The 20,286-nt window shown below is 42.1% G+C and overlaps 1 protein-coding gene and 1 long non-coding RNA gene across 2 annotated transcripts in view; both read left to right on the forward strand.

The window, feature by feature from the left end:
• LOC311118669 (E3 ubiquitin-protein ligase Mdm2-like) overlaps positions 1–12,232 on the forward strand; it is a gene marked incomplete at its 5' end in the record, with an annotated part of 99,391 nt that extends 87,159 nt beyond the window's left edge. The window contains one exon of the mRNA XM_084193457.1: positions 10,578–12,232. Coding sequence (XP_084049583.1) covers positions 10,578–11,210 — 633 coding nt within the window. The 3' untranslated portion in view covers positions 11,211–12,232. The remainder of the gene's footprint in view (positions 1–10,577) is intronic.
• Positions 12,233–17,558: 5,326 nt separating this feature from the next.
• On the forward strand, positions 17,559–19,065 carry LOC311118665. Its single transcript, XR_014611835.1, has 4 exons — positions 17,559–17,790; positions 18,101–18,204; positions 18,359–18,437; positions 18,530–19,065. It is a non-coding gene; the product is annotated as an uncharacterized lncRNA (long non-coding RNA).
• Positions 19,066–20,286: the final 1,221 nt, after the last annotated feature.

Genomic DNA, 20,286 nt, shown 5'->3' on the forward strand with positions numbered 1-20,286 from the left:
TAGTTGTATGGCCTGTTGTCTAATCTAGTTGTATTGCCTGTTGTCTAATCTAGTTGTATGGCCTGTTGTCTAATCTAGTTGTATGGCCTGTTGTCTAATCTAGTTGTATGGCCTGTTGTCTAATCTAGCTGTATGGCCTGTTGTCTAATCTAGTTGTATGGCCTGTTGTCTAATCTAGTTGTATTGCCTGTTGTCTAATCTAGCTGTATGGCCTGTTGTCTAATCTAGTTGTATGGCCTGTTGTCTAATCTATTGGTGTTGTCTAATCTAGCTGTATGGCCTGTTGTCTAATCTAGTTGTATGGCCTGTTGTCTAATCTAGCTGTATGGCCTGTTGTCTAATCTAGTTGTATGGCCTGTTGTCTAATCTAGTTGTATGGCCTGTTGTCTAATCTAGTTGTATGGCCTGTTGTCTAATCTAGTTGTATTGCCTGTTGTCTAATCTAGTTGTATGGCCTGTTGTCTAATCTAGTTGTATGGCCTGTTGTCTAATCTAGTTGTATGGCCTGTTGTCTAATCTATTGGTGTTGTCTAATCTAGCTGTATGGCCTGTTGTCTAATCTAGTTGTATGGTTTGTTGTCTAATCTAGTTGTATGGCCTGTTGTCTAATCTAGTGGTGTTGTCTAATCTAGCTGTATTGCCTGTTGTATAATCTAGCTGTATGGCCTGTTGTCTAATCTAGTTGTATGGCCTGTTGTCTAATCTAGTTGTATGGCCTGTTGTCTAATCTAGTGCTGTTGTCTAATCTAGCTGTATGGCCTGTTGTCTAATCTAGTTGTATGGCCTGTTGTCTAATCTAGCTGTATGGCCTGTTGTCTAATCTAGCTGTATGGCCTGTTGTCTAATCTAGCTATATTGCCTGTTGTCTAATCTAGCTGTATTGCCTGTTGTCTAATCTAGTTGTATTGCCTGTTGTCTAATCTAGCTGTATGGCCTGTTGTATAATCTAGCTGTATGGCATGTTGTTTACAGTTTTTTCCAACTGCTTACACACGTTTTCAAAACGATGTCTCCTTTTTTCAAAACGCTACACACAATTCCCAAAACTGCACACACAAAATGCAAAATGCCTCACATCTTCTTCAAAATGTAACACTGCATTCAAAATGCCATAAACACATGTCAGAATGAAGCATTTGCATTAAATGGCATACACTTCTTTCATAATAGTAAATTTTTGGATATACCATGTAAACACTGTTGTTCTAAATCTAAAGCTCTTTGGTCTTTCATAGGCTTATATCTACATTTAAATACAATGTTCTACAGTGAAAGTAATCTACTGAGAGGGGTAACAAATACACTGTAAACACCAATGCAATGTAGAAACAGAAAATATTTATTAGGCCAAACATTACTGTTGTATACAGTAGCATACAACAAAACCATAAACATATGTAAACCAAAAGTATATTCTTTAGAATACAGTAAAGAACACAATTGTGTGTGTGGGGTCCCGGGGGGGCAGTCCAGGAATTGGTAGGGGGGGGCAGTCACCAGTGATAAGCTACGCTTCATCTCTTCTCCGGGCTGGGTCTGGCCACAATACTTCGTCCACATCACAAGATACGTTTTCTCTTGCCAAACATCGAGGGAAGTATCTCCTAGCATGGCGTATCCAACCTTGGACAGAGGCAACCTCTATGTCCCCACATGCGTCCTCCATTGCCTGGAGAAGCAGCATGCGGGCATAGGGTTGGCGATCATACACTTTCCAGCGCCAGGCTGAGAAGAATTCCTCTATGGGATTTAGAAAAGGTGAATATGGGGGTAGGTACAAAACTACAAATTGTGGATGGGTGGCAAACCAGTTTTGGACCAGAACAGCCCGGTGAAAACTAACATTGTCCCATATAACCACAAATCTAGCAGGCTCCTGATCTGGATCAGGGACAAGCATTGTGTAAATTGCATCCAGAAAAGTGAGCATATGGCCGGTGTTGTACGGACCCAGTATGGCATTGTGATGGAGGACCCCGTATTTCGCAGATTCTTGACTCTGTCAGAGTTTCTCTCAAATGGCACCTTGTAAAGTTGTTTAATCGTCACTTGGTGCCGTTGGAGGATGCGTTGTATGATCGACAGGCTTACAGCATTGATGTTGTTAAATATGGTGTCATTATTCAAGATATGTTCTCTTATCTCTCAAATCCTAATTGCATTGTTGGCCAAAACCATATTTATAATTGCAGTCTCCTGTACATCTGTAAACAAGCGTCCTCGTCCTCCATGATGTCTTTGCCTTTCCACTCTGTACAAAATTCAAACACAGTATGTGTTCAGCATAGGAACTGTAAACAATGTACACAAAAATGTAGTACAGCATGATAACCAACCTCATTCATTCAATGCAGTGCAGTAAATGGATGGCTTAGAGTTACAAATGTTTATGCAATACTATGCAGTCATACGTATTTTACAGTACATTACTTTAATGCTAAAATAGTCATTAGATAGTTGCATACCTGTTCTCATTTCTGAAGGTTCGAATTATGGACGCCACTGTAAATCGACTCAAGTTGGGCTGGACTCTCAGTCCAGCCTCTCTCATGGTCAAACCGTGGTTGATCACATGATCAACAAGTGTTGCCCTAATCTCATCAGAGATGGCTCTCCTTCCTTCTCTTCTTTGCCCTCGTCCTCTTCTTCCTCTTCCTCTTCCTCCTCCTCTTCCAACTATTCGTCTTTGAATTTGTCCTCGTTGTTGTCCCCTTTCTCTCCCTCCTACTCCTCTTGCTCTCTGTCCATTGTTGGCATCCATTGTTCAAAACAGTCCTATACTACAGTAAAGCAGTGATTGGTTAGTGATCAGTTAAGCAATTAGTGTTTGAACATGTGAGGAGAGTGTGTTTGACCTGGTGAATAAGTGTAGCATTTTGATTGGTTGTGTTTGGAAAAGGAAAGAAAGTCACTTCCTGTTAGATTTTTGTGTTTTAGGTAGAGAATTGTGTGTAGTGTTTTGAAAAAAGTTTTTTATGCAATTGACAACTGAGTCAAAGGCTGAGAAATAGCTTATGGTTTTGGAGATTTTGTGTGTAGTTTTGCACTTTGAGTGAGAGGTTTCAAAAATCGTGTGACATGAAAATATTTTGTGTGTAAGCAGTTGGAAAAAACTGTAATCTAGTGCTGTTGTCTAATCTAGCTGTATTGCCTGTTGTCTAATCTAGTTGTATTGCCTGTTGTCTAATCTAGTGGTGTTGTCTAATCTAGCTGTATGGCCTGTTGTATAATCTAGCTGTATGGCCTGTTGTATAATCTAGTTGTATGGCCTGTTGTCTAATCTATTGGTGTTGTCTAATCTAGCTGTATGGCCTGTTGTATAATCTAGCTGTATGGCCTGTTGTCTAATCTAGTTGTATGGCCTGTTGTCTAATCTAGTGGTGTTGTCTAATCTAGCTGTATTGCCTGTTGTCTAATCTAGTTGTATTGCCTGTTGTCTAATCTAGCTGTATGGCCTGTTGTATAATCTAGCTGTATGGCCTGTTGTCTAATCTAGTTGTATTGCCTGTTGTCTAATCTAGTTGTATGGCCTGTTGTCTAATCTAGTTGTATGGCCTGTTGTCTAATCTAGTGGTGTTGTCTAATCTAGCTGTATGGCCTGTTGTATAATCTAGCTGTATTGCCTGTTGTCTAATCTAGTTGTATTGCCTGTTGTCTAATCTAGCTGTATTGCCTGTTGTCTAATCTAGTTGTATGGCCTGTTGTCTAATCTAGTTGTATGGCCTGTTGTCTAATCTAGTTGTATGGCCTGTTGTCTAATCTAGTTGTATGGCCTGTTGTCTAATCTAGTTGTAGTGTCTGTTGTCTAATCTAGCTGTATGGCCTGTTGTCTAATCTAGCTGTATTGCCTGTTGTCTAATCTAGTTGTATGGCCTGTTGTTTAATCTAGTGGTGTTGTCTAATCTAGTTGTATGGCCTGTTGTCTAATCTAGTTGTATGGCCTGTTGTCTAATCTAGCTGTATTGCCAGTTGTCTAATCTAGCTGTATTGCCTGTTGTCTAATCTAGTTGTATGGCCTGTTGTCTAATCTAGTTGTATGGCCTGTTGTCTAATCTAGTTGTATGGCCTGTTGTCTAATCTAGCTGTATGGCCTGTTGTCTAATCTAGTTGTATGGCCTGTTGTCTAATCTAGTGGTGTTGTCTAATCTAGTTGTATGGCCTGTTGTCTAATCTAGTTGTATTGCCTGTTGTCTAATCTAGTTGTATGGCCTGTTGTCTAATCTAGTTGTATGGCCTGTTGTCTAATCTAGCTGTATTGCCTGTTGTCTAATCTAGTTGTATGGCCTGTTGTCTAATCTAGTTGTATTGCCTGTTGTCTAATCTAGTTGTATGGCCTGTTGTCTAATCTAGTTGTATGGCCTGTTGTCTAATCTAGTTGTATGGCCTGTTGTCTAATCTATTGGTGTTGTCTAATCTAGCTGTATGGCCTGTTGTCTAATCTAGTTGTATGGTCTGTTGTCTAATCTAGTGGTGTTGTCTAATCTAGCTGTATTGCCTGTTGTCTAATCTAGTTGTATTGCCTGTTGTCTAATCTAGCTGTATGGCCTGTTGTATAAGCTAGCTGTATGGCATGTTGTTTAATCTAGTGCTGTTGTCTAATCTAGCTGTATTGCCTGTTGTCTAATCTAGTTGTATTGCCTGTTGTCTAATCTAGCTGTATGGCCTGTTGTATAATCTAGCTGTATGGCCTGTTGTATAATCTAGTTGTATGGCCTGTTGTCTAATCTATTGGTGTTGTCTAATCTAGCTGTATGGCCTGTTGTATAATCTAGCTGTATGGCCTGTTGTCTAATCTAGTTGTATGGCCTGTTGTCTAATCTAGTTGTATGGCCTGTTGTCTAATCTAGTGGTGTTGTCTAATCTAGCTGTATTGCCTGTTGTCTAATCTAGTTGTATTGCCTGTTGTCTAATCTAGCTGTATGGCCTGTTGTATAATCTAGCTGTATGGCCTGTTGTATAATCTAGTTGTATGGCCTGTTGTCTAATCTATTGGTGTTGTCTAATCTAGCTGTATGGCCTGTTGTCTAATCTAGTTGTATTGCCTGTTGTCTAATCTAGTTGTATGGCCTGTTGTCTAATCTAGTTGTATGGCCTGTTGTCTAATCTAGTGGTGTTGTCTAATCTAGCTGTATGGCCTGTTGTATAATCTAGCTGTATTGCCTGTTGTCTAATCTAGTTGTATTGCCTGTTGTCTAATCTAGCTGTATTGCCTGTTGTCTAATCTAGTTGTATGGCCTGTTGTCTAATCTAGTTGTATGGCCTGTTGTCTAATCTAGTTGTATGGCCTGTTGTCTAATCTAGTTGTATGGCCTGTTGTCTAATCTAGTTGTAGTGTCTGTTGTCTAATCTAGCTGTATGGCCTGTTGTCTAATCTAGCTGTATTGCCTGTTGTCTAATCTAGTTGTATGGCCTGTTGTTTAATCTAGTGGTGTTGTCTAATCTAGTTGTATGGCCTGTTGTCTAATCTAGTTGTATGGCCTGTTGTCTAATCTAGCTGTATTGCCAGTTGTCTAATCTAGCTGTATTGCCTGTTGTCTAATCTAGTTGTATGGCCTGTTGTCTAATCTAGTTGTATGGCCTGTTGTCTAATCTAGTTGTATGGCCTGTTGTCTAATCTAGCTGTATGGCCTGTTATCTAATCTAGTTGTATGGCCTGTTGTCTAATCTAGTGGTGTTGTCTAATCTAGTTGTATGGCCTGTTGTCTAATCTAGTTGTATGGCCTGTTGTCTAATCTAGTTGTATGGCCTGTTGTCTAATCTAGTTGTATGGCCTGTTGTCTAATCTAGTTGTATGGCCTGTTGTCTAATCTAGTTGTATGGCCTGTTGTCTAATCTAGTTGTATGGCCTGTTGTCTAATCTAGTTGTATGGCCTGTTGTCTAATCTAGTTGTATGGCCTGTTGTATAATCTAGTTGTATGGCCTGTTGTCTAATCTAGTGGTGTTGTCTAATCTAGTTGTATGGCCTGTTGTCTAATCTAGTTGTATGGCCTGTTGTCTAATCTAGTGGTGTTGTCTTATCTAGTTGTATGGCCTGTTGTCTAATCTAGTTGTATGGCCTGTTGTCTAATCTAGTTGTATGGCCTGTTGTCTAATCTAGTTGTATGGCCTGTTGTCTAATCTAGCTGTATGGCCTGTTGTCTAATCTAGTTGTATGGCCTGTTGTCTAATCTAGTTGTATGGCCTGTTGTCTAATCTAGCTGTATGGCCTGTTGTCTAATCTAGTTGTATGGCCTGTTGTCTAATCTAGCTGTATGGCCTGTTGTCTAATCTAGTTGTATGGCCTGTTGTCTAATCTAGTTGTATGGCCTGTTGTCTAATCTAGTTGTATGGCCTGTTGTCTAATCTAGTTGTATGGCCTGTTGTCTAATCTAGCTGTATGGCCTGTTATCTAATCTAGTTGTATGGCCTGTTGTCTAATCTAGTGGTGTTGTCTAATCTAGATGTATGGCCTGTTGTCTAATCTAGTTGTATGGCCTGTTGTCTAATCTAGTTGTATGGCCTGTTGTCTAATCTAGTTGTATGGCCTGTTGTCAATTCTAGTTGTATGGCCTGTTGTCTAATCTAGTTGTATGGCCTGTTGTATAATCTAGTTGTATGGCCTGTTGTCTAATCTAGTTGTATGGCCTGTTGTCTAATCTAGTTGTATGGCCTGTTGTATAATCTAGTTGTATGGCCTGTTGTGTAATCTAGTGGTGTTGTCTAATCTAGTTGTATGGCCTGTTGTCTAATCTAGTTGTATGGCCTGTTGTCTAATCTAGTGGTGTTGTCTAATCTAGTTGTATGGCCTGTTGTCTAATCTAGTTGTATGGCCTGTTGTCTAATCTAGTTGTATGGCCTGTTGTCTAATCTAGTTGTATGGCCTGTTGTCTAATCTAGTTGTATGGCCTGTTGTCTAATCTAGCTGTATGGCCTGTTGTCTAATCTAGTTGTATGGCCTGTTGTCTAATCTAGTTGTATGGCCTGTTGTCTAATCTAGCTGTATGGCCTGTTGTCTAATCTAGTTGTATGGCCTGTTGTCTAATCTAGCTGTATGGCCTGTTGTCTAATCTAGTTGTATGGCCTGTTGTCTAATCTAGTTGTATGGCCTGTTGTCTAATCTAGTTGTATGGCCTGTTGTCTAATCTAGCTGTATGGCCTGTTGTCTAATCTAGTTGTATTGCCAGTTGTCTAATCTAGCTGTATTGCTTGTTGTCTAATCTAGTTGTATGGCCTGTTGTCTAATCTAGTTGTATGGCCTGTTGTCTAATCTAGTTGTATGGCCTGTTGTCTAATCTAGTTGTATGGCCTGTTGTCTAATCTAGCTGTATGGCCTGTTATCTAATCTAGTTGTATGGCCTGTTGTCTAATCTAGTGGTGTTGTCTAATCTAGTTGTATGGCCTGTTGTCTAATCTAGTTGTATGGCCTGTTGTCTAATCTAGTTGTATGGCCTGTTGTCTAATCTAGTTGTATGGCCTGTTGTCTAATCTAGTTGTATGGCCTGTTGTCTAATCTAGTTGTATGGCCTGTTGTCTAATCTAGTTGTATGGCCTGTTGTATAATCTAGTTGTATGGCCTGTTGTCTAATCTAGTTGTATGGCCTGTTGTCTAATCTAGTTGTATGGCCTGTTGTATAATCTAGTTGTATGGCCTGTTGTCTAATCTAGTGGTGTTGTCTAATCTAGTTGTATGGCCTGTTGTCTAATCTAGTTGTATGGCCTGTTGTCTAATCTAGTGGTGTTGTCTAATCTAGTTGTATGGCCTGTTGTCTAATCTAGTTGTATGGCCTGTTGTCTAATCTAGTTGTATGGCCTGTTGTCTAATCTAGCTGTATGGCCTGTTGTCTAATCTAGTTGTATGGCCTGTTGTCTAATCCAGTTGTATGGCCTGTTGTCTAATCTAGCTGTATGGCCTGTTGTCTAATCTAGTTGTATGGCCTGTTGTCTAATCTAGCTGTATGGCCTGTTGTCTAATCTAGTTGTATGGCCTGTTGTCTAATCTAGTTGTATGGCCTGTTGTCTAATCTAGTTGTATGGCCTGTTGTCTAATCTAGCTGTATGGCCTGTTGTCTAATCTAGTTGTATGGCCTGTTGTCTAATCTAGTTGTATGGCCTGTTGTCTAATCTAGTTGTATGGCCTGTTGTCTAATCTAGTGGTGTTGTCTAATCTAGCTGTATGGCCTGTTGTATAATCTAGTTGTATGGCCTGTTGTCTAATCTAGTTGTATTGCCTGTTGTCTAATCTAGCTGTATGGCCTGTTGTATAATCTAGCTGTATGGCCTGTTGTATAATCTAGTTGTATGGCCTGTTGTCTAATCTAGTTGTATGGCCTGTTGTATAATCTAGCTGTATGGCCTGTTGTATAATCTAGTTGTATGGCCTGTTGTCTAATCTAGTTGTATTGCCTGTTGTCTAATCTAGCTGTATGGCCTGTTGTCTAATCTAGTGGTGTTGTCTAATCTAGTTGTATGGCCTGTTGTCTAATCCAGTTGTATGGCCTGTTGTCTAATCTAGCTGTATGGCCTGTTGTCTAATCTAGTTGTATGGCCTGTTGTCTAATCTAGCTGTATGGCCTGTTGTCTAATCTAGTTGTATGGCCTGTTGTCTAATCTAGTTGTATGGCCTGTTGTCTAATCTAGTTCTATGGCCTGTTGTCTAATCTAGCTGTATGGCCTGTTGTCTAATCTAGTTGTATGGCCTGTTGTCTAATCTAGTTGTATGGCCTGTTGTCTAATCTAGTTGTATGGCCTGTTGTCTAATCTAGTGGTGTTGTCTAATCTAGCTGTATGGCCTGTTGTATAATCTAGTTGTATGGCCTGTTGTCTAATCTAGTTGTATTGCCTGTTGTCTAATCTAGCTGTATGGCCTGTTGTATAATCTAGCTGTATGGCCTGTTGTATAATCTAGTTGTATGGCCTGTTGTCTAATCTAGTTGTATTGCCTGTTGTCTAATCTAGCTGTATGGCCTGTTGTATAATCTAGCTGTATGGCCTGTTGTATAATCTAGTTGTATGGCCTGTTGTCTAATCTAGTTGTATTGCCTGTTGTCTAATCTAGCTGTATGGCCTGTTGTATAATCTAGTTGTATGGCCTGTTGTCTAATCTAGTTGTATTGCCTGTTGTCTAATCTAGTTGTATGGCCTGTTGTCTAATCTAGCTGTATGGCCTGTTGTCTAATCTAGTTGTATGGCCTGTTGTCTAATCTAGTGGTGTTGTCTAATCTAGCTGTATGGCCTGTTGTATAATCTAGTTGTATGGCCTGTTGTCTAATCTAGTTGTATTGCCTGTTGTCTAATCTAGCTGTATGGCCTGTTGTATAATCTAGCTGTATGGCCTGTTGTATAATCTAGTTGTATGGCCTGTTGTCTAATCTAGTTGTATTGCCTGTTGTCTAATCTAGCTGTATGGCCTGTTGTATAATCTAGCTGTATGGCCTGTTGTATAATCTAGTTGTATGGCCTGTTGTCTAATCTAGTTGTATTGCCTGTTGTCTAATCTAGCTGTATGGCCTGTTGTATAATCTAGTTGTATGGCCTGTTGTCTCATCTAGTTGTATTGCCTGTTGTCTAATCTAGTTGTATGGCCTGTTGTCTAATCTAGCTGTATGGCCTGTTGTCTAATCTAGCTGTATGGCCTGTTGTCTAATCTAGTTGTATGGCCTGTTGTCTAATCTAGTTGTATGACCTGTTGTCTAATCTAGCTGTATGGCCTGTTGTCTAATCTAGTTGTATGGCCTGTTGTCTAATCTAGTTGTATGGCCTGTTGTCTAATCTAGCGGTGTCGTCCAATTTAGCTCTATTATCTGTTGTTTAATCTAGTTGTAATGTCTGTTGTCTAATCTAGCGCTGTTGTTTAATCTAGCGCTGTCGTCTGTCTAATCTAGCGGTGTCGTCTGTCTAATCTAGCGGTGTCGTCTGTCTAATCTAATCTAGCGGTGTCGTCTGTCTAATCTAATCTAGCGGTGTCGTCTGTCTAATCTAATCTAGCGCTGTCGTCTGTCTAATCTAGCGGTGTCGTCTGTTTAATCTAATCTAGCGCTGTCGTCTGTCTAATCTAGCCGTGTCGTCTGTCTAATCTAATCTAGCGCTGTCGTCTGTCTAATCTAGCGGTGTCGTCTGTCTAATCTAATCTAGCGGTGTCGTCTGTCTAATCTAATCTAGCGCTGTCGTCTGTCTAATCTAGCGGTGTCGTCTGTCTAATCTTATCTAGCGGTGTCGTCTGTCTAATCTAATCTAGCGGTGTCTTCTGTCTAATCTAGCGGTGTCGTCTGTCTAATCTAATCTAGCGGTGTCGTCTGTCTAATCTAATCTAGCGGTGTCGTCTGTCTAATCTAGCGGTGTCGTCTGTCTAATCTAGCGGTGTCGTCTGTCTAGTCTAGCGGTGTCGTCTGTCTAGTCTAGCGGTGTCGTCTGTCTAATCTAGTGGTGTCGTCTGTCTAATCTAGCGGTGTCGTCTGTCTAATCTAGCGGTGTCGTCTGTCTAATCTAGCGGTGTCGTCTGTCTAATCTAGCGGTGTCGTCTGTCTAATCTAGCGGTGTCGTCTGTCTAATCTAGCGGTGTCGTCTGTCTAATCTAGCGGTGTCGTCTGTTGTGTTTCAGGACTACTGGAAGTGCTCGAAGTGTGAGGAGTTGAACCCTCCCCTGCCCCGTAACTGCAACCGCTGCTGGAAGCTAAGAAAGGACTGGTTTCCCCAGTCTGACAGCAACTCTGCTATCACCACCACCACCACCACCATGGCCCCCAACCTCAAACCTTCGTCCCCCAAGCTTTCCCCAGCCCCGACAGAGACAGACGAGACCGAGGCTGAAGGACTGGATGTCCCAGACGGGAAGAGAGCCCAGTCGCCCCTTCCCCTCCTCAAAGACTCCCAGGAATTGGTGTCCATCTCTGGCCCCGATTCCAAAGAGTCAGCCTGCTCCTCCCAGCCCTCCACCTCTTCTTCTTCTTCCAGTGGTGTAGGCTCAGGCTCGTCCTCTAGCGCCCCCTTCAGCCAGGAAGTGATGGCACCAGACCTGGAGCGCTTCAACAGCCAGGAGGCTCACCTCCCCGCCAGCTGCCTGGAGCCCTGCGTCATCTGTCAGACCAGGCCCAAGAACGGCTGCATTGTACACGGACGCACCGGACACCTCATGGCCTGTTACACCTGCGCCAAGAAACTGAAGAAGAGGAACAAGCTGTGTCCAGTCTGCAGGGAGCCCATCCAGTCCGTCGTCTTCATTTATCTCAGCTGAGGACGGCTATCGGCTAGACTGGCTGGCATCCCAAATAGAAGTCTATTCCCTATGTAGTGCACTACTTTCAACCATGGCCCATAGGGCTCCGGTCAAAAGTAGTGCACTATATAGGGAATAGGGTGCCATTCTCTGGTCTAAAGTAGTGCACTACATAGGGAATAGGGTGCCGTTTAGGATGTAACCTATAGCTACACCCACTCCCTGATCCAAAACACCATACCTCAGAATTAATAAATGTGTATATATGTTTCATTGTTTATTTGGAAGTGGTTTTATTTCTGAACGGTCTGAGTGTCTTGACTCTACCAAGCAAGGTGCCAGTTGTTGATTTGTGATGGATTTATAGTGATAATAATCTCCTGATGTGTTCTATCTAGGGTTTCAAATGGATCAAATTCTGTTAGCAGTGATATATTCACTTTATTTTATTAGTTTGATTTGAATAAAGTATGTCTATCAAAATAACACTTATATATTGGGAACTATGGTCGTTTTTGTTGTTTTATTTTTCACCTAGTCTTCCCTCTATCCTGCACAGATGATTTTGATAATGATAGTCTTATAATTGGATCTATAATGATATGGGGTAAATCTATGTGAAAGTCAACGTTCACCGGCAGAAAGAGACATTTGTTGTTTGTTGTTGCCGAGGGGACTACTTTTCATTAAATCTCAGCAAACATGCCCTATTCCCTTTATAGTGCACTACTATTGACCAGGGCCCATGGGGTGCCATTTGGGCTGCACGCTTAACACTGAAGCGCTGCTACTTTCTCAAGTCTCAACCCGGGCAAGCCAACTGACTGAAGTTAAACATTTAAGGCTGTCGTTATGCCGTTGGAGCGCTGAAGAGACCTTTGAATGATATTAAAATCAGGTTTTGATTTGTGTGGGCTGACGTGTTTTTGGTTTGACGTGTTTCGGCGCACAATTGGCCCAGCGTCGTCCGGGTTTGGCCAGGGGTAGGCCGTCATTGTAAATAAGAATTTGTTCTTGTTAAATAAAGGTTAAATAATGAATGTGGTAATTTGCTCTTATGCTAATGATCTAACTTTTTACCTTTGTGTAAAGCGTTATTCCATTAACAATGTGTGATCTACATTACATATACACAAAAGTATGTGGACACTTTCACATTTGTGGATTCGGCCATTTCAGCCACACCCGTTGCTGACAGGTGTATACAAATCGAGCACACCGCCATGCAATCTCCATAAAAACAAACGTTGGCAGTAGAATGGCCTTACTGAAGAGCTCCGCGACTTTCAACGTGGCACCGTCACAGGATGCCACCTTTCCAACAAGTCAGTTCGCCATGCTAGAGCTGGCCTTGTCAACTGTAAGTGCTGTTATTGTGGAGTGGAAATGTCTAGGAGCAACAACGGCTCAGCCGCGAAGTGGTAGGCCACACAAGCTCACAGAACGGGACCGCCGAGTGCTGAAGCGCGTAGCGAGTAAAAATCGTCTGTCCTCGGTTGCATCACTCACTACCGAGTTCCAAACTGCCTCTGGAAGCAGCGTCAGAACAAGAACTGTTCGTCGGGAGTCTTCATGAAATGGGTTTCCATGGCCGAGCAGCCGCACACAAGCCTAAGATCACCAATGCCAAGCATCGCCTGGAGTGGTGTAAAGCTCGCCGCCATTGGACTCTGGAGCAGTGGAAACGCGTTCTCTGGAGTGATGAATCACGCTTCACCATCTGGCAGTCCGACGGACGAATCTGGGTTTGGCGGATGCCAGGAAAACGCTACCTGCCCACCTTGCAGAGTGCCAACTGTAAAGTTTGGTGGAGGAGGAATAATGGTCGGGGGCTGTTTTTCATGGTTCGGGCTAGGCCCCTTAGTTCCAGTGAAGGGAAATTGTAACGCTACGGCATACAATTACATTCTAGACGATTCTGTGCTTCTAACTTTGTGGCAACAGTTTGGGGAAGGCCCTTTCCTGTTTCAGCATGACAATGCCCCCGTGCACAAAGCGAGGTCCATACAGAAATGGTTTGTCGAGGTCGGTGTGGAAGAACTTGACTGGCCTGCACAGAGCCCTGACCTCAACCCCATCTAACACCTTTGGGATGATTTGGAACGCCGACTGTGAGCCAGGCCTAATCGCCCAACATCAGTGCCCGACCTCACTAATGCTTGTGGCTGAATGAAAACAAGTCCCCACAGCAATGTTCCAACATCTAGTGGAAAGTCTTCCCAGAAGAGTGGAGGCTGTTATAGCAGCAAAGGGGGGACCAACTCCATATTAATGCCATGATTATAGAATGAGATGTTCGACAAGCAGGTATCAACATACTTTTCATCGTTGTGCCAAAATGTCAATGTGTGACATTAGGTCTAAATTATTTCCATGTGTATTTCCAGAAATAGAGGTGAATAAACTTAGGCCAAACTTTGTTTATTGTATTTATTCAAATACCATTTAAACATTTAAAACTCTTATTCCATTTTCTTCATTTCACATAGGTCAAATCTGTGACATCAATTTCCCATTCAGTGTAATGGAGTTCAGTGTAATGGAGTTCAGTGTCATGGAGTTCAGCGTCATGGAGTTCAGCGTCATGGAGTTCAGCGTAATGGAGTTCAGCGTCATGGAGTTCAGCGTCATGGAGTTCAGCCTCATGGAGTTCAGCGTAATGGAGTTCAGCGTAATGGAGTTCAGCCTCATGGAGTTCAGCCTCATGGAGTTCAGCGTCATGGAGTTCAGCCTCATGGAGTTCAGCATCATGGAGTTCAGCGTCATGGAGTTCAGCCTCATGGAGTTCAGCGTCATGGAGTTCAGCGTCATGGAGTTCAGCGTCATGGAGTTCAGCGTCATGGAGTTCAGCGTAATGGAGTTCAGCCTCATGGAGTTCAGCGTCATGGAGTTCAGCGTAATGGAGTTCAGCCTCATGGAGTTCAGCGTCATGGAGTTCAGCGTCATGGAGTTCAGCCTCATGGAGTTCAGCGTCATGGAGTTCAGCGTCATGGAGTTCAAATTAACACTTACAGTGGGGAGAACAAGTATTTGATACACTGCCGATTTTGCAGGTTTTCCTACTTACAAAGCTTGTAGAGGTCTGTAATTTTTATCATCGGTACACTTCAACTGTGAGAGACGGAATCTAAAACAAAAATCCAGAAAATCACATTGTATGATTTTTAAGTAATTAATTTGCATTTTATTGCATGACATAAGTATTTGATACATCAGAAAAGCAGAACTTAATATTTGGTACAGAAACCTTTGTTTGCAATTACAGAGATCATACGTTTCCTGTAGGTCTTGACCAGGTTTGCACACACTGCAGCAGGGATTTTGGCCCACTCCTCCATACAGACCTTCTCCAGATCCTTCAGGTTTCGGGGCTGTCGCTGGGCAATACAGACTTTCAGCTCCCTCCTAAGATTTTCTATTGTGTTCAGGTCTGGAGACTGGCTAGGCCACTCCAGGACCTTGAGATGCTTCTTACGGAGCCACTCTTTAGTTGCCCTGGCTGTGTGTTTCTGGTCGTTGTCGTGCTGGAAGACCCAGCCACGACCCATCTTCAATGCTCTTACTGAGGGAAGGAGGTTGTTGGCCAAGATCTCGCGATACATGGCCCCATCCATCCTCCCCTCAATACGATGCAGTCGTCCTGTCCCCTTTGCAGAAAAGCATCCCCAAAGAATGATGTTTCATTCACATTTACATTTTAGTCATTTAGCAGACGCTCTTATCCAGAGCGAGTTTCCACCTCCATGCTTCACGGTTGGGATGGTGTTCTTGGGGTTGTACTCATCCTTCTTCTTCCTCCAAACACGGCGAGTGGAGTTTAGACCAAAAAGCTATATTTTTGTCTCATCAGACCACATGACCTTCTCCCATTCCTCCTCTGGATCATCCAGATGGTCATTGGCAAACTTCAGACGGGCCTGGACATGCGCTGGCTTGAGCAGGGGGACCTTGCGTGCGCTGCAGGATTTTATTCCATGACGGCGTAGTGTGTTACTAATGGTTTTCTTTGAGACTGTGGTCCCAGCTCTCTTCAGGTCATTGACCAGGTCCTGCCGTGTAGTTCTGGGCTGATCCCTCACCTTCCTCATGATCATTGATGCCCCACGAGGTGAGATCTTGCATGGAGCCCCAGACCGAGGGTGATTGACCGTCATCTTGAACTTCTTCCATTTTCTAATAATTGCGCCAACAGTTGTTGCCTTCTCACCAAGCTGCTTGCCTATTGTCCTGTAGCCCATCCCAGCCTTGTGCAGGTCTACAATTTTATCCCTGATGTCCTTACACAGCTCTCTGGTCTTGGCCATTGTGGAGAGGTTGGAGTCTGTTTGATTGAGTATGTGGACAGGTGTCTTTTATACAGGTAACGAGTTCAAACAGGTGCAGTTAATACAGGTAATGAGTGGCGAACAGGAGGGCTTCTTAAAGAAAAAATAACAGGTCTGTGAGAGCCGGAATTCTTACTGGTTGGTAGGTGATCAAATACTTATGTCATGCAATAAAATGCAAATGAATTACTTAAAAATCATACAATGTGATTTTCTGGATTTTTGTTTTAGATTCCGTCTCTCACAGTTGAAGTGTCCCGATGATAAAAATGACAGACCTCTACATGCTTTGTAAGTAGGAAAACCTGCAAAATCGGCAGTGTATCAAATACTTGTTCTCCCCACTGTATATATTGGTAACGATGGTAGTTTTTGTTGTTTTATTTTCACCTAGTCTTCCCTCTATCCTGCACAGATGATTTTGATAATGATAGTCTTATAATTGGATCTATAATGATATGGGGTAAATCTATGTGAAAGTCAACGTTCACTGGCAGAAAGAGACATTTGTTGTTCGTTGTTGCCGAGTGGGTAGTTGCTAGGGTACTACTTTTCATTAAATCTCAGCAAACATGCCTCAACCTGTTCTCTCCTCCCATCTAGTACTTACCCCACCTGACAAGCCTCCCATCTAGTACTTACCCCACCTGACAAGCCTCCCATCTAGGGGTGTAACGATCCATCTACTACATCGATGTATCGATTTATATTCTTATGATCCAACTACATCGATCTGTGCTCGGCGAGTTGGCCTTTTGGACAACATATATCAATCTAACATCGTTTTAAAATGTAATAAATCGATTGTATCGATACTAGGAAATAACCCATTGGATTTAAGCACGTCAGACTTTATATGGATGTTTTTTCTTAGCACTTTTAATGATAAAGGCTTTAAACATTACTCGATTCAGTCTGCCTACGAGCCAGAAGCCGACGAGCGAGAAATTATCAAGCCACCATTGGGTGTGGAAACACTTTGGCTTTTGCAAAGACAGAGATGTTCTAAATAAGTCGCTCGCTGTTTGTAGGATATGTAAAGGTCAAGTAAAGTACAACGGCAACACGACAAATCTCTCCAACCACCTACTAAGGCGCCATGGGATTTCACACAACACCGACCGTCCAGGCACCTCTTGCAGCGTTCCCGCTGCTACAGCAGCGAAAGGTAAAGTCAACTCTGCAGAAGCCTCAGGTCTCGCCTGCATGTTTAGTCAGAGACTAGGCCAAAACTCAGCTCGGGCGAAAAACATCACGGCAACAATTGCCAAGTTTATCTGCAAAGACATGCGACCCTACAGTGTGGTTGAAAATCCGGGATTCCGTGAAATGATTCAAACATTGGAGCCAAGGTACACAATACCAAGCCGACAACACATCTCAGAAAAGGTTATTCCTGCATTGTACGAAAGTACTAAGAATGATGTGAAGCTGTCGCTTTCTCAAGCTGAATGAGTAGCGATAACGACAGATGGCTGGACGTCATGCTCAAATCAAGGGTATGTGACAATTACCTCTCATCACATTGATCCGGAGTGGAAAATGAAGACCTTTGATCTGCTAACCAGAGTTTTAAATGAAGCCCATACTGGTAAAAATATTGGCGCGTTACTGCGTGAAGCCTGCATGGAGTGGAAAATCTACGACAAGAATCCTGCCATCGTCACAGATAACGCCAGGAATATGATTGTGGCCGGTGCAGAAGCCCAGTTCAGTCCACACATTACCTGCTTCGCACATACACTCAACCTTGCTTCGCAGAAGGGTTTGGGGGTGGACCGTGCTTCCAGGTTGTTGGGGAAAGTGCGAAAAATTGTTGGATATTTTCACCACAGCCCGATTGCATGTCACACCCTACAGGAAAAACAAACTGATGGATTCACCAAAACATAAACTGATCCAAGACATAATCACCAGATGGAACAGTTCATTCGAAATGCTTGAACGTTTTTTGGAACAACAGCCAGCTATAATGGCAACTCTGATGTCCAAGGATCTACGAAAGGGGGTCACAGATGTAGGCACGCTGAGTGAGAGTGATATTGCCAACATGGATGACATTGTTCAGTTGATGGGTCCTGTCAAAATGGCAACCACTGTGATGTGTGAAGAAGACCAGCCAACTCTCTCTGTAATTGCTCCTCTTCAAGCAAAACTGCTGAAACACCTACAGCCATGCGAAGACGACTCAACCCTGGTTGCAGAGATTAAGAGGGTGATGGCCAGTGACCTCTCCACACGCTACAGAGGCACCCAAGATGCTCTCAACATAGGTAATTAATTTGGAGTCTTAATTAAAATCAACTTGGTTAATATTTTAGGTTATTAGACTGTATTAATTTGTAAAATGCCACACCTTTGCGTTTTCAAGTTTGAATTTGAGTTGTTTTTTCATATGGAAAAGTAAACAAGAAATTCTTAGTTCATGGTGGCTTTACATCATCACTGTGCCACATTTCTTTTAAACATACTAAAGTTTAATCTTCTGATTATTTTGTGTATGAGGAGGTGGTCATCACTTGCAATTTCAGGTCAACTTAATTTAATTATGCAATGAATGCAATATTCTTGTTCTTTAAACAGCATCAGCGTTGGACCCGTGATTTAAAGAACTGCCCTACCTGGAAAAAGAGGACAGAGAACAGGTCTACACAAAACTGGTTTTAGAGGCAGAAGTGTCCCACCAGGTAACTCTTCTCTCCTCTTTCCTCTGCTCTTTTCTCTTCTCCCCTTTCATTTGTCCTCTCTCAAATCTCATCTGTTCTTTATCTTCCTCTAAATTTATGTGTGCAGTATTACAGAGCAGAAATTTGAACAGTTCACACATTCTTACATCAATAGATGCAAGCAATGGGAAATCAGGAGGAAGACGAGGGAAGCTCAAGCACAAAGCTGTCAGGATTCAATGAAGAGACCACAGGTGTGTTTCATGTGATACCAATAAAAGATTGTTGTTGTTTTGTATTAATGAGAAACATGACTATATTTTGAAATATATTTCTTATATTGTAGCTCCAAATGAGTCACCTCCTTGTAAGAAGAAAGCCTTAGATGCGCTGTTTGGCGATTCCTTCACCCAAAGAGAAAGAAAATCCACAAGCGAGACAGCCAGAGCAGAGGTGTTAAGGTACCGAGCAAAAGATGCGTTGCCTTTGACTGAAAATGCCATGAAGTGGTGGAGATCTCAGGAGAATGAGCTACCTGTACTTTCCACCCTTGCTAAACGGTACCTGTGCATTCCAGGCACCAGTGTGCCAGCAGAACGAGTTTTTAGTACTGCTGGCGACATAGTGAACGCACAGAGAAGTGTTCTGCGGCCAGATCATGTTGATCAGTTGATATTTTTGAAAAAAAATCTGTAGTCATTGAAGAGTAGCCTAGTAGGTTACACTTGATCTTTTGTTGAATATTGTTTGTTTATTAAAATGAGAGTAGTAGCAGGTTTATCCACTGCTCATTCAACCTGAAGAAATGTTGGTTGCACTTTATTTTTGATATTAATACTGTATTTGTATTGTAATGTTGAAAAACAAAAGCAGAAGTAGCAGGTAAACCTACTCTTTATTCAACCTGAAGAGATGTTGGTTGCACTTTATTTTTGATATTAATATTGAATATTTTCATGTTGAAAAACAAAAGCAGAAGTAGCAGGTAAACCTACTGTTAATTCAACCTGAAGAGATGTTGGTTGCACTTTATTTTTGATATTAATATTGAATATTTTTATGTTGAAAAACAAAAGCAGAAGTAGCAGGTAAACCTACTGTTGAAATGTTGGTTGCACTTACTGTACTTTTATTGAAAATGTATTGAATATTGAAAATGAGATCAGACAATTTTAACTTCCTGTTAATTCAACCTAAAGTGTTGTTTGCACTTTATTCAAATAAAATGTGAATGCATTTGCCATTCATTGTTGTTTACTTGTTTATTTATATTCATAATTAATTGATACCTGATTCCATTACAAGAAACAGGAATCTAGGAAACTTCACCTGCACTGTCCAGTATCCAGGTATTTATTTCAGTCACACTGGTTGAATTTTTGGCTAAAAGGTTACTGAATCGATTTCAAGTCACTGAATCGTTTCGGATCGTATCATTCTAAATGAACCAATATCGTCCTTGAATCGTATCGACAACCACGAATCGTGATACAAATCGAATCGTTGTTAAAACGAATCGTTACACCCCTACTCCCATCTAATACTTACCCCACCTGACAAGCATCCCATCTAGTACTTCTAGCCTTCTTTGCTTTTCCCCTCCACTGTGATCTTAGTCTTGGCTGTCATGGCTTTCCCCTCCACAGTGATCTTAGTCTTGGCTTTCCCCTCCACAGTGATCTTAGTCATGGCTTTCCCCTCCACTGTGATCTTAGTCTTGGCTGTGAGAGGAGCATTAATGTGTCATGTTCTACTAGTGCTGAGGAATACCAGGATTTGTTTTCCCTCTAAGATAAATATTTGATACCTCATATTAAAGATATGTATTTATGGCAACGTCATCAATACACTTGATGTCCGACAAACAACAGTTTTACAACAGAGAGCTCAAACAGACCGGTCCTTCAGTAAAACAAATCGATATTCCTTTGTCCAAGAGGACATCTGCCTTATTTTTCTTTGCTGATGACATTTCGCGCCCTGAACTTATAACAAAAGGCTTGCTAGCTGATGTTCAGTGCTGCCTTGGTTTTGAATTTGGTGGGAGAGCCGAGGCTGGTCGTCTTGCGCTGAACAAATATTATGAAACTCCTGTAAAATCAT

This window comes from Coregonus lavaretus, assembly GCF_964263955.1.
Source record: "Coregonus lavaretus genome assembly, contig: HAP1_SCAFFOLD_603, whole genome shotgun sequence".
In the NCBI taxonomy this organism is placed as follows: domain Eukaryota; kingdom Metazoa; phylum Chordata; class Actinopteri; order Salmoniformes; family Salmonidae; genus Coregonus; species Coregonus lavaretus.